General features: G+C 43.7%; 1 protein-coding gene across 2 annotated transcripts in view; it reads right to left on the reverse strand.

Moving 5' to 3' along the window:
- Positions 1 to 11226, reverse strand: part of ptprnb (protein tyrosine phosphatase receptor type Nb) — a 50400-nt gene extending 39174 nt beyond the window's left edge. For both annotated transcript variants that reach the window (XM_017715205.2, XM_017715206.2), the window contains exon 1: positions 10985 to 11226. In XM_017715205.2, coding sequence (XP_017570694.1) covers positions 10985 to 11060 — 76 coding nt within the window. In that variant the 5' untranslated portion in view covers positions 11061 to 11226. The remainder of the gene's footprint in view (positions 1 to 10984) is intronic.
- Positions 11227 to 12433: the final 1207 nt, after the last annotated feature.

Below are 12433 nucleotides of genomic sequence, written 5' to 3' on the forward strand. Positions count from 1 at the left end.
CACATGCCTTTCGTTAATATACTTCTCACAGCGTAATGCTGTTTGTCCACAAGGTGGCTATTCTGAGGAGAGCACTTAGCAAATGAATGAATCCTAAATGTAATCAACTGCTCGCTCTTACCTGAAGCAACTACCCCCAGACTTATCTCTTAATCTCCATGACCAACGAGTGCGCACATATTACACTAAATCACTCACGCCATCTGGACAGACGCATAAACAACTGACTTTGTCTCTTGACATGGCATTAAATTCAAAAACATTAAAAAAATGAACAATAACGTGGGTAGGGGGTCCTATGTTGTCTTAAGGCAACATTATGTGACTATGGGAAGAAATGATATAGAGCTGTGTTCCCTGAAGCTGTGAAACGTGGCTTGTGACCTGCGGAATCCATTCTACTGTCACAGTGTTGCTTCTAGGCAACTAACATATTTCTGCAAATTCTCATAACAAAACTAATTATTCTCAGTGTTTAAAAGGTGGTTTAAAAGTGCCGACGAAGAGACAGTAAGACCCCGTACATGCTTTTTATTGACTAACTCAAACTCTTCCCTTTATTGTTAACCCTAATATCGTCTATAAATATGTCTGATGTTATTGTAAAGTGAGGAAAATGAGTTTGTTGCCCTGAGGCAACATCATGCAACAGAGGGTGAAAGGGTGAATGAATTCCACTCATTTTTCTAAATGTCTCCACGACTAAATTAAGTAAATTAAGACATTGTTGATGTGGCTTAATGCAGTATAGTTTACTGTAGAGAAACTTTCCAATTCAGATATCTTTATGGCGGTGGTGATAGGAACCAGGGGCAGGATATCTACAACACAAAGATAGACATTTTATTTACTATCCAAAATATCCGGGTAATCTACTGTTTGAATGGTCAAATAGTGGGAAATCTGGAAAAAAAAACTATGTATTTGGACACTGTTTTGCCCCAAGTCTAACTCTACGCCATGAATGGATAAAAAAAAGCCACTTCCAAGCCGCTTCTCCTTCTGGGTTTGGGGGGGGTGGTTTGGGGGGATGTGGGGGGCGCTGCAACCTATCACAGAGGTCATCAGGTGGAAGACAGGAAAGACCCTGGACAAGTCGTATTTATAATCATTTTCGGTCAAGAAGCGTTTGGAGGCATTAAACTCTTCATAGACGCCTGGTTCCTGTCACAATCTCTGTGAATGATTCTGAATTAGTAAGTTTCTCTTCAAACCATTCAAACCACTATGATTGAATTTGTTTACATCTTAACTGTTTATTTCTGCAGAAATCTTGAAAAAAAAAGTTGTAAAAATAACCGTGCCAAAAAAGGCTTCTTTATAGCGAGGCCGAAGAAGCAGGTCTGTGACTAGGATCAGAATTTGATGTACTAGCTGCACAGCAGGAGCAGCACACCAAGTGCCAGATTTCACCATAGACACTGTTCATTTTTACCCCATAATTTCTGTTTTCAGTGGAAAACACATTAAAAGCTCTATGCTAAACCAATTTACAGTCTCACCTTGTTTTTATTTTAGGCCAGTTTAACGTGGTTCATATTTACCTCTCAGTCTTTCACTTGCTCTCTCCTCACTGATGAATTAAAAAGCATACATTAAAAAAATGTCCATAAGTCTGTGTCTGTCCAACACTGCGTTTATACGGAGCCCCTAACGTGACATAGTGAATTTTTTTTAGAATTTGTGGTGTTAGAAATTCAGCTTTCAGGATTCAGAAGTCAGGAGACCTTCAGTGTAGACTTGACTTTACTGACACACAGGAAATGTGGGTACAGCTTAGTCGATCACAGCCAGTCTATCACAGCCAGTCTATCACAGCCAGTCTGATTAGGAATATTTTAGGAGGACCTTATATACACTGGAAATTGTGGGAGGAGGATAAAGGTGAAGAAGAGGAGTTTTAGGGGGGGTAAGCGAGGGGGGATGAGGGTGATGAAGAAGAGGGGGGTATGCGAGGGGGATGAGGGTGATAAAGAAGAGGGGGTATGCGAGGGGGATGAGGGTGATAAAGAAGAGGGGGTTAAGCAGGGGTATGCGAGGGGGATGAGTTCTGACTTCTGAATCCTGAAAGCTGAATTTCTAACAGTGGTCATGAGAAACAAAACTTGTGGCCCCAACACATTAATCCATGGCCACGCCTCATTAAAATACTCACCATGTCACCTTAAAGGCTGTGTGTGTTTACATTATAGCAAAGAGGCGGTTTTCAGTTCACCTCTATGTCCAAACGTGAGGATAAAGCAAGAAAAAGTTGAGATTTTCTTAACTACATGCAAATGAGAAGCATGTTTCGTTGAGTGGCAGCCAATCAGGTTTTAACAGGACAGGTGACGCAGTGCATCAAATAATGCGGCACATTCACTTCCAAACTGCACGCTGAGTTCAGTGTTAATGGAAGATGTTGGAGGAAGAAAGAGACAGGAGAGTCTCACAATAATTCACATTTTTAAAAAGAACATTAGACCTTTTCTCACTTGAGTCTCATCAAAGCGCAGAGTGAGCCTACACCAGAGGTCCGAGTCCAGACCGGACCTGGACCGATAACCGATAAACTATGGAGAATTATTTCATTTCGACTGGGTGGTCCTATTTTAATCGGCCTTTACTGTACCAGTTTAGCACCCTGGGAGACTCACAGACCAATCACATGCGTTGTAAATATCAAACATGACGCTACTCAGCCAATCAGATCTGTGCATTGCGAGCTCTGAGACTCGACTGAGTGACGCCACACAGGGGAGAGACGAGGAGAGAAACAGCAGTCAGAGAAGAAAGTGAGCCAGAGGGAAGTTATTTTACATGTCGTGCTCTAAAAAAGTGAAGACTGGCAATAAATATCGTTGAAATATCACTGAATTGTACTTTATTTGATCTGACATTCAGTCATTGACTGTATAAAATGTTGATATAACTACTAGACTACTTCAGTTTACAGTATATGGCACTGAATGATGATGCAAGTTAGACATTCTGAGGTTCTGGACGTTTGCTGGAGGATATTTTCTTTAACTGAACGTTGAATTTTAATTAAAGACTCCTGGCCTACACCCAACCCCCCACGACCCTGAGGGAGAAGCGGCTAAGAAGATGTGTGGGACTCCTGGCTCTTCAAGACTCTTCTCTATCAATCAGTAGAACCCATTGCCCATGTAAAGAACCTTTTAGTCATGCACAGGGTTCTTTACATGGGCAAAGGGTTCTATAGATTGACGGAGAGTATGCTGTAAATGGTTCTCCATAGGACCAAAATTGTTCTATTATTTTGTGATGATGTCAAGCTTGCAACACTAGTAGAACCCTTTTGGGTGTTATGTAGAACCTTTTTTCTTTAAGGTTCTTTAATGGTTCTACAGTAAAGAAAATGGTTCTAGATAGAACCATGAACACTCAAAGATTTCATGATTAAAGCGTTCTCTGCATCATGAAATGGTTCTTCAGAGAGATGGAAAATGTAGATGGTTCCACAAAGACTGTTGTATATAGAATAAAAAGAGTTCTATAGTTACAAGCTTAACATCAAACAGGAGCAGAACCCTTTTTGGTGCCATACAGAACCCTTTTCAAAAAGATTGTGCTATAGATGGCTCTATATAAAATGCACCATTTTATAATGCATAGAACCATTTAATCATACAGAGGGTTCTTTGAGTGTTCATGGTTCTACATAAAACCATTTTCTTTACTAAAAAGCCCTTGAAGAACCCTTTTTATGCATGTAGAACTCTGCTTGAACAGCTGATCTTGCTTGCGACATCACCCAGCAAGGTTCTGCTTCCCTGCAGTGTAAGGACAGCAGGTAGCACTGTAGGCTACTCATGTTGTTAATGATACATAATACAGTCTAATCTACCTTTGATTTCTTAATAGCTTTACATGGTTCTAGACCATCAATATGCTATTAACAGTGAACCTTCTCCTGCTTGCTGTAGTCTGTTATGAGTAGATATCACAACAACAGCTTTGTATGACCGCTGAGTTCTCAATCGATCTCTAATATACTCAACAACAGAGCCTGAAGCCTAAATATAGCACCAGACTGCAGCACCAGATTTAGCTACCAGCTGTACGAGTGGTCCAAACAAAAACTACACTGTGCGCTTTGCATTTTACAAACGTAACCTGTTCATTAACCCGTGTGTGGTGTTCAGGTCTGTGTGACCCATTTTCAGTGTTTACTGAAAGAAAAAATGATGTGATTTATTATTATTTCAACCTCAGATTCTTGGTCTTTGCTCATTTTCTGTGACGAACATATAAAATAACCCATTTTCAGAGTCTTCAATCTGTTCACCCCCCATACATTCAAAAGTGTGGAGGTGCTGTGTCCTTCACTCTCTCCTCCTACATGGCCTGCTGTTAGAGTGTGTGTGTGTGTGTGTGTGTGTGTGTGTGTGTGTGTGTGTGTGTGTATGTGTCTGTGAGAGGATGGACAACATGGACAGGCTGCTGACTGGCTACAGCTGCTACAGGAGAACCCTATGCTGGTCACTTGTGATATTTAAAACATCTGGTATTTTTACAGAAATTGTTACGGCTGTATTGATTTAATAAAACAATAATGTGGTGGGTCCAACAGACCACTGAGTAACACACACATCAACACCACACATGGGTTAAGCATCATAAACACTCACATTTATATCATTCCCCCTTTAATAAAAGGTTCTTAATGGCGGTGATGGACAATGTGCTGTTCTGTATAGCACCAAAAGCGATCTTCTATTGTTATGATTTCAAGCCTGTAACAATAGAAGAACCCTTTTTGTGCTACACAGAACCATTTTTAAAAGTATATATTCTACAGAAGCATCCATTTTTGTGTCCCTAGTGTTTGCAGATATATTACACTTTAAAAAAACATGGTTACAATTTATTAATATTTTAACATAAAACAATAAACTTTTTGAGTCTCAATTTAGCAATATTGGTTTTTAAATTCATTATTTAGAATTCCAAGGACCACAAAATGTTATGCTTCCAGGTTCTCCTCCCTTGCCAAACACGCTCCAGGACTCCATCCATCCATCCATCCATCCATCCATCCATCCATTTTCTATTTCCCAGAATTCCTATCATCATGACATCACCCCTTCCGCCCATCACAGGCCTCTGCCCCCTTCACAGTCACCTGATTACTAACGCTACACACCTGGTTTGTTCTCCAAATTGTGAGCTATTGCCACTCTACTGGTTTACTGAGTGGTTCTCCTCTGATTTCATGACTAGTGGCACTGACCATTGCCTGTTTTTTGACTATTACCCTTTTGGATTTGTTGCCCTTTACATTGGTGTGTAAATTTCATGATGAATGGAGCAAAAGAAACGGCTCAAAATGACCTGGAAAGATGTCTGGTTCCACTGACTTGCATTAAAACTACAGTATGTTTTTTCTTTCTCCTGTAAAGTTTCAATATTGGAGATACGAGTTTTTTTTCCGACAACAGCAATATATATATGTGAAAACTTATGGTTCTAAATAGAGCCATTCCATTTATTAAGGAACGCCTAAAGAATCATCTTTTTTAGGAGTGTAGCTAAATCATATATTAATGTATTGTATGTGTAAGCTTTTCTGCCTAACCTACTGCATTATTAGAACATTTCTTTTCCCACACTGATGCAAAATAAACCCTTCCCAAACTACCAAGGTCAGGACCTCATGTTCTCTTGCCAGGTACTGCCATGCATAAAAGAACCACTTTTGGTTCTTTGAAGCAGGTTGCACTACATGGTTCATTATACAACCACTTCTTTAAATGAAACTTTCACTGTGTAACAAACCTTTGAAATGTTTAAAGAACTTCCATGTAGGGCTGAACAATTTTGGTAAAATATCTAATTGTGATATTTGTGACCAATATTGCAATTATGATTTAAATTGCGATTGTTTACAACAAAGGTACACTATATCGCCAAAAAAATTCACTCCCCATCCAAATCACTGAATTCAGGTGTTCCAATCACTTCCATGGCCACAGGTGTATAAAGCCGAGCCCCTAGGCCTGCAGACTGCTTCTACAGACATTAGTGAAAGAATGGGTCGCTCTCAGGAGCTCAGTGAATTCCAGCGTGGTACCGTGATCGGACGCCACCTGGGTAACAAGTTTATAACAAAGTAGAAGCGACTGGGAATGACAGCAACTCAGCCACAAAATGGTTTAAACTTCATGTGGCCTTCAGATCAGCTCAAGAACAGCATAGAGAGCTTCATGGAATGGGTTTCCATGGCCGAGCAGCTGCATCCAAGCCTTACATCACCAAGTGCAATGCAAAGCGTGGAGTGCAGTGGAGTAAAGCGCCGCCACTGGACTCTAGAGCAGTGGAGACGAGTTCTCTGGAGTGACCAATCACGCTTCTCCGTCTGGCAATCTGATGGACGAGACTGGGCTTGGCGGTTGCCAGGAGACGGTACTTGTCTGACTGCATTGTGCTGAGTGTAAAGTTTGGTGGAGGGGGGATCATGGTGTGGGGTTGTTTTTCAGGAGTTGGGCTCGGCCCCTTAGTTCCAGTGAAAGGAACTCTTACAGCTTCAGCACCAAGAGATTTTGAACAATTTCACCCTCCCAACTTTGTGGGAACAGTTTGGGGACGGCCCCTTCCTGTTCCAACATGACTGCGCACCAGTGCACAAAGCAGGTCCATAAAGACGTGGATGAGCGAGTTTGGTGTGGAAGAACTTGACTGGCCAGCACAGAGTCCTGACCTCAACCTGATAGAACACCTCCAGGATGAATGAGAGCAGAGACTGCGAGCCAGGCCTTCTAGTCCAACATCTGACCTCACAAATGCGTCAAAAATTCCCATAAACACACTCCTATCCCTTGTGGAAAGCCTTCCCAGATGAGTTGAAGCTGTTATAGCTGCAAAGGGTGAGCCGACATCATATTAAACCCTATGAGTTAAGAATGGGATGTCACTCAAGTTCATATGCGTGTGAAGGCAGACAGACGAATACTTTAGGAAATATGGTGTATGATTTATCATGCAGCCTTAGTCCAGGACAGTGAGTGATTATAAGAAACCTTTATTTTTAGCACTGAAGATGTCATCTCTTCCAGTACAAACACATCAACTTTCCTGTAGTTTTGCTTCATTGTGAGCAGACTTGTACCCCCACATAGGGTGATGTGAGACTCATCAGAGGTGACTCATCCAGCGGAGGAGGACAGAATACAGATGGAGATTAAACACACAAATAAATGAAGATTCAAACAACCGGCATGCAGAAGCCTCTATCTCTCAATAAAGTAATAATAAATTAGGAAAACAGAAAATAAGGAAATGATCTAAAATAAGTTTGGCTGACATGGCAAAACATACCATGATGATATCTGGAGACACTACAATACATTATGCATCGTGATATTTCGTTTTTCTGAGGCTGCACCAGTAGTACCAGTAGTATTACTCAAGAGGTCATGTTAACACTATACCCGTAATCCGATGAAGAAATCTGACATAGAGGCTAGTTTTCAGCTCAGTAATCCGATTTTTCAGTGCATGGAACTCTTACTCTGATTTCTTTCAGATTTCTCAGTCTGCGGATACGCAGGCAGCGACGCTGTGAGACGCAGCAAAACACTTCAGGAGAGGCGCTGAAACCAAAGACGAAATAAAGGATTGAAATATTCTTCATCTTCTAGATGATGTACGTTTATACTTTCAGGCAAAATGGTGCGAGGTTTTAGGAAATGCTGTGGCATGAAGTTGGAGTTTTACGTTTACTGGACAGTTGTAAAGCAGAAATCTGATTACTGTCTGAGTCATGTAGACCCGGAGTTTCCCCATCATCTGATTACTCAAGTGCATGTAAATGCATCGATCAGATTACTGGATTATTAAGTGCATGTAAACAGACTCAATGAGATATTCAATGTTACACTTATTGCGACGCACTAATTCCAATTAAGCAGGACTAATTATTAGGGATGCACGATGATATCCAAATCATATCAGTATTGGCAGATAATTGATTAAAAAGTATCAGCATCAAACAGACGTTTGCATTTTAAACTTATATTTGATGACGAATTAACAGATGTATCTGCTGAGTTTGACATTATTTTAGAAAATAATGAAACAAAATATAACAGTTTATACTAACATTCGCAAATTCTGCACAGGCCACATTTTACAAACAGTAAATGTGCAGAAGTGTGTTCTCTTTGACCAGGAGTGCCCAATCTTTTGCATATGACAGCACATTAATCCGGACGGGCAGAGCGTTTAGGTGATGCTGGGCTGACCTGCTAAAATATTTGAAGCGTATTCATTTTACTGCATTTGCAACCCTACAGAAATAACCTCTAATCTAAAATCATCACATCGAATTGGTTTCAAGCACAGTGCTGGACTAAATAAACAAATACATATATCTCTGACTGAATATTCTCAAAACACCCAAGACACCGTGCTGCTGATGCACGTCGGTCTCTGTCCGTGGTGCTGAAGTGAATCTACGTGGTGCTGCGCCATCTCGCCAAGATGAGGTGAGTCAAGCTGACCCAAACTGTTCTTTACAGCCCTGTCTGTGACAAACAGTAGCCATACTACACAGAGACAGCTGCAGACAAGGCAGATTTATTGGCTCTCGCCACAGCCGTCTCACATTCCTTCAGGCTTCTCTGATTCCCTACAGACCGATAGCAGACCGTATCTGGCAGTTTCTCCACTCAAAATGTGTTTACAGCTACATTTAGGGCCGCCTGCCTGGACTAGGATTAAGCTCGGCTTAGAGTAAGTGGCAATAGTGATTCATCAGTTAAAATCCTTACACTCTAGAAATGAAAGGTTCCTCAGGTTTCTTGAACATGCACTTCTAGGAAAAACCTTTAATAGAACCTTGAAATTCAATTGAGGCTCTTTGAACTTTCAAGATTCTTCTCACTCACATAGTTTGGTTCTTTAAAAAACAGTCGGTAGGAGTTCTTCTGTGGGAACACTGAAGACCATTTTGTAAGAGCACAGTCTTTATCTAAAGGGTTTTCCTCTCAGCTCAAACACAGTTAATCTGCCATGACATGTCTGATTCCACATTCCACATACCAAGAGCCAGTTTCGGCCGTAGGGGTCTATGCCATCAAGGGCATCTCCCACTGCCAAAACGGAACTGCACAGGTCCCCCATGCTGGACCTTGTGGTTGGTGGGCCCACATGGTCCCCCCACATTGCCAGGATATGTGGGCTGCCCGGCCACCAGGCACTCACCCGGGAACACCACCCCCAGACCGGGCTCCTGGCTCCTGGTAACCCTCTCCCGGGCAGGGTGCATGGTTTTCTGTGTCCTTTAGTCATGCAGGATTTTTGGATCGGGTTGGTCTGGGTCTTCACTCCAGACCTGTTCACCCTGGGAGACCCTCCAGACAACTTTGAAGATCCCTAGACCACACAAGCCCTTCCGCCATGGCAAGGCCCCGATCCAGGAAATGGTGCCGCAGTAACATTCTGGCACATCAGGCACCATTTAAGGAGGAACGGGAAAATTCGTATAAGAAGCTGGCGAATGACGAGCTGACACAACCTTTGTAAAAATCGAGGGTTGAGAGACATTTCACAAGAAGCTGTTTTACTTTTGAGGAAAAGCTTCCTGCCGGAGATGTGGGAAAAGTGGCTACAGCTGAGCTAAAGCTCAAAGCAGAGCAAAGTAAGTGTGCGCTTTCACTGATATTTTCCGCCTATGCTAGTATGTTAACACATACGGAGTCATATTCACAGCCAAGGTGGCAAAACGGACTTAAAACTCTGTGGCTTCCAAAGCACAAAAATTGCTCTCCTTAACATTTGGGTTGCCGACCCCTGAGCTGGCTAATAACCACAAACAAAATAATTCTAAATGTTAAAGTATATAATAAACCTTTTTATAAGGGTAAGCTTAACATGAAGCGGTCCAAGTTCATTCACAGAACCCAAAACAAAACCGCTAAGCAAAAGATTCCTCGGTCTGTAGGACCCAAACGGACTGATCTGAACTAGATCTGCCTCAACTAAGGATCAGACACGAAATGGTGTGTAAAAAAGTGTCACTAGATTTGCATGAGTCATTTTAACTCATAAGCGAAATAAGAAGCGCCGGTATTATAGTTTACGCGCGTGATGCGCACTGAATCCCAGCCTGCGTTGGCTGCATGTGTCTGTTTTCTCTAAAAGGGACTCTGCAGAGGCAGGCAGGGCACATCTGCGACACTGCTGGAACACTGGTGGGCCAGCTGTACTTCGTGGATGAGTCATAGTGCGCGCTGACAGCTCCGTGAGAAAAGGAGTCGGTTCGGTTCCAGCGGTGCGCAGCAGAGAGAGAAGTCTCGCCGAGGCCACGAACACAAACCACTCCGTCGACTTCCTCACACTGTTTACACGGAGAGATGCTCGGCGCGGCTGCAGAGCCAGGACAGATGCGCGGCTGCAGAGACGACTGACCCCAGAGTCGGCGCTGTGGTCGCTGCTACTGAGGAGTGAATGAATCACGATTCTCTCCGCCACTGACATCGGCGTGGGTGACTCACGCTGTTATCTGGCTTTGCATTGGCCGGCGCAGCTACGTGGGCGCCGAGTGGCTTTTCGGTGACGTCGCCACATATTAGATTACCAAAACCATGGACAGCGCTCCAGGTCCAGCTGCAGCACTCCAACAACACGGTCGAGGGTGGAGGAGAGCGAGGCGTTAAGGGGGCTACGTTGGGGGGTGGGGGTGGGGGGGGGGTTCGGTTTAAGTCTCAAATACTTGTAAACAAAGTAAATCAATAGTAAAAACAACAGATTATGACGCTAATTTATGGCTCCCAGCCTTGGCTGAGGATGTAAACATGACAAACGCCTGGCGTCCGCTTCAAACCGCGGCGGTACAGCGAAGCTGAAGAATCTTTCCGTTCCACCTTAAATGGTGCTGTAACTGCTGCACCATTTAAGGTGGAACGGGGGGGGGGGGGACTAAAAACAAAAACAAAGGCAGACTTAAGCTTCCCAACAGTAAACATGTGCGCTAACGTACCGTATCTCGCGCAGCTGCAGAGCTGACAGCACGCAGTCATCAAAGTGAGGAGCGCGCAGAGCCGCGAGGACTTCATGCTCACTCCGTGCAACAGCGGACGCTTTCCTTACTTACACTCTCTCTCACTCTCTCTCTCACTCTCTCTCTCTCTCTGCTCACGCCCACATCGCTGAAGCCGCGCGCCGGAGGAGCGCCGGGACTCAGCGCGCGCGGGGAAGAACCGCGGAGGAACCTGGAGGAGGAGGAGGAGGAGGAGGAGAAGGAGGAGGGAGCAGAAGGCGGGCGGGAGACCCGCGATGACGTCACGGCGCTCAGCCCGGACAGCGGCTCCCGAACCCAGACGCGTAGCGTCAAGCTGCACTGCAGCCTCTGAGTCTCAGCCAACGAGCAGGCGAGTCCTGAGCTGGACTGGGCTGAACACGCACTCTGTTCAACGACTCCAAACAGACACGCTCCAGAACCTTGTAGAAAGCTTCCCAGAAGAGTGGGAGCTGTTAGAGCTGCAAAGGGGGACACACTCCGTATTAACGCCTATGGATCTGGAATGGGATGTCATGAAATGTCCTGTAGGTGTGATGTGTAGGGATCTCGATCCTTTTGTCCATATAGTGTGTGTATATAGATATATAGATATATAGTTTTTAGTATATATACATGTATAAACACACAATATATACAGGGCGATTCAAAAAGATTCACCCGATTTCAAAGCGTCATATTTTTATAACCGTGAGGCTCCTATAGGAACCAATCACACTCCAACTGTAAGAGGGGGTCATAGAGTTTCTGACTGGCTCCTTCAGTCTGAGAGGAGCTGAGACCCCTGAGCAGAGCGTTCTGCGTTCTCCACGTCAATCAGAGTGAATCCGTCAGAACTGAGCAGCGGGATTTTCATCAGCAGTGAAGCTCCAGCAGCTCAGAGCGTTCGGCGCTGGTTCCACAGCACTGGATGATCTCCGAAATCCCACTGAAAGAGCCGTGAGAGCAGCGACGCCCGACACGCTCAGTCCAGTCTGGGATGAGTTTGACTGTGGTGCTGATGTCGTCCGTACAGCTGGAGGAGGTTCAGACTGAGACCTTGTAGAACTACATAATAAACTTTATGTTCACTTAAATCATTTACAGTTCACTGCACTGATCTGTAATTATTTACAAGTAAAATAAATCATTTTGAAATAGGAGGAATCTTTTTTAATCACCATGTATTTTCCAAAAAAGTTGGAAAGGGGCACCGCTCTGCGAGAGTTTGCAAACCGAGGAGACACTTCTGTAGTTCTGAAAGTGAAATGTTTTCCCATTCTGGCTGAATATAAGATTTCAGCTGCTCAGCAGTTCAGGTTCACCTTGGGTGACAGGTCTGGACTGCAAGCAGGCTAATTTAGCACCTGGACCCTTTTCCTAAAGTCTAGCTGTTGTAATGCACACAGAATGTGGTTTGGCATTGTCTTG

This window comes from Pygocentrus nattereri, chromosome 30, assembly GCF_015220715.1.
Source record: "Pygocentrus nattereri isolate fPygNat1 chromosome 30, fPygNat1.pri, whole genome shotgun sequence".
NCBI lineage: Eukaryota > Metazoa > Chordata > Actinopteri > Characiformes > Serrasalmidae > Pygocentrus > Pygocentrus nattereri.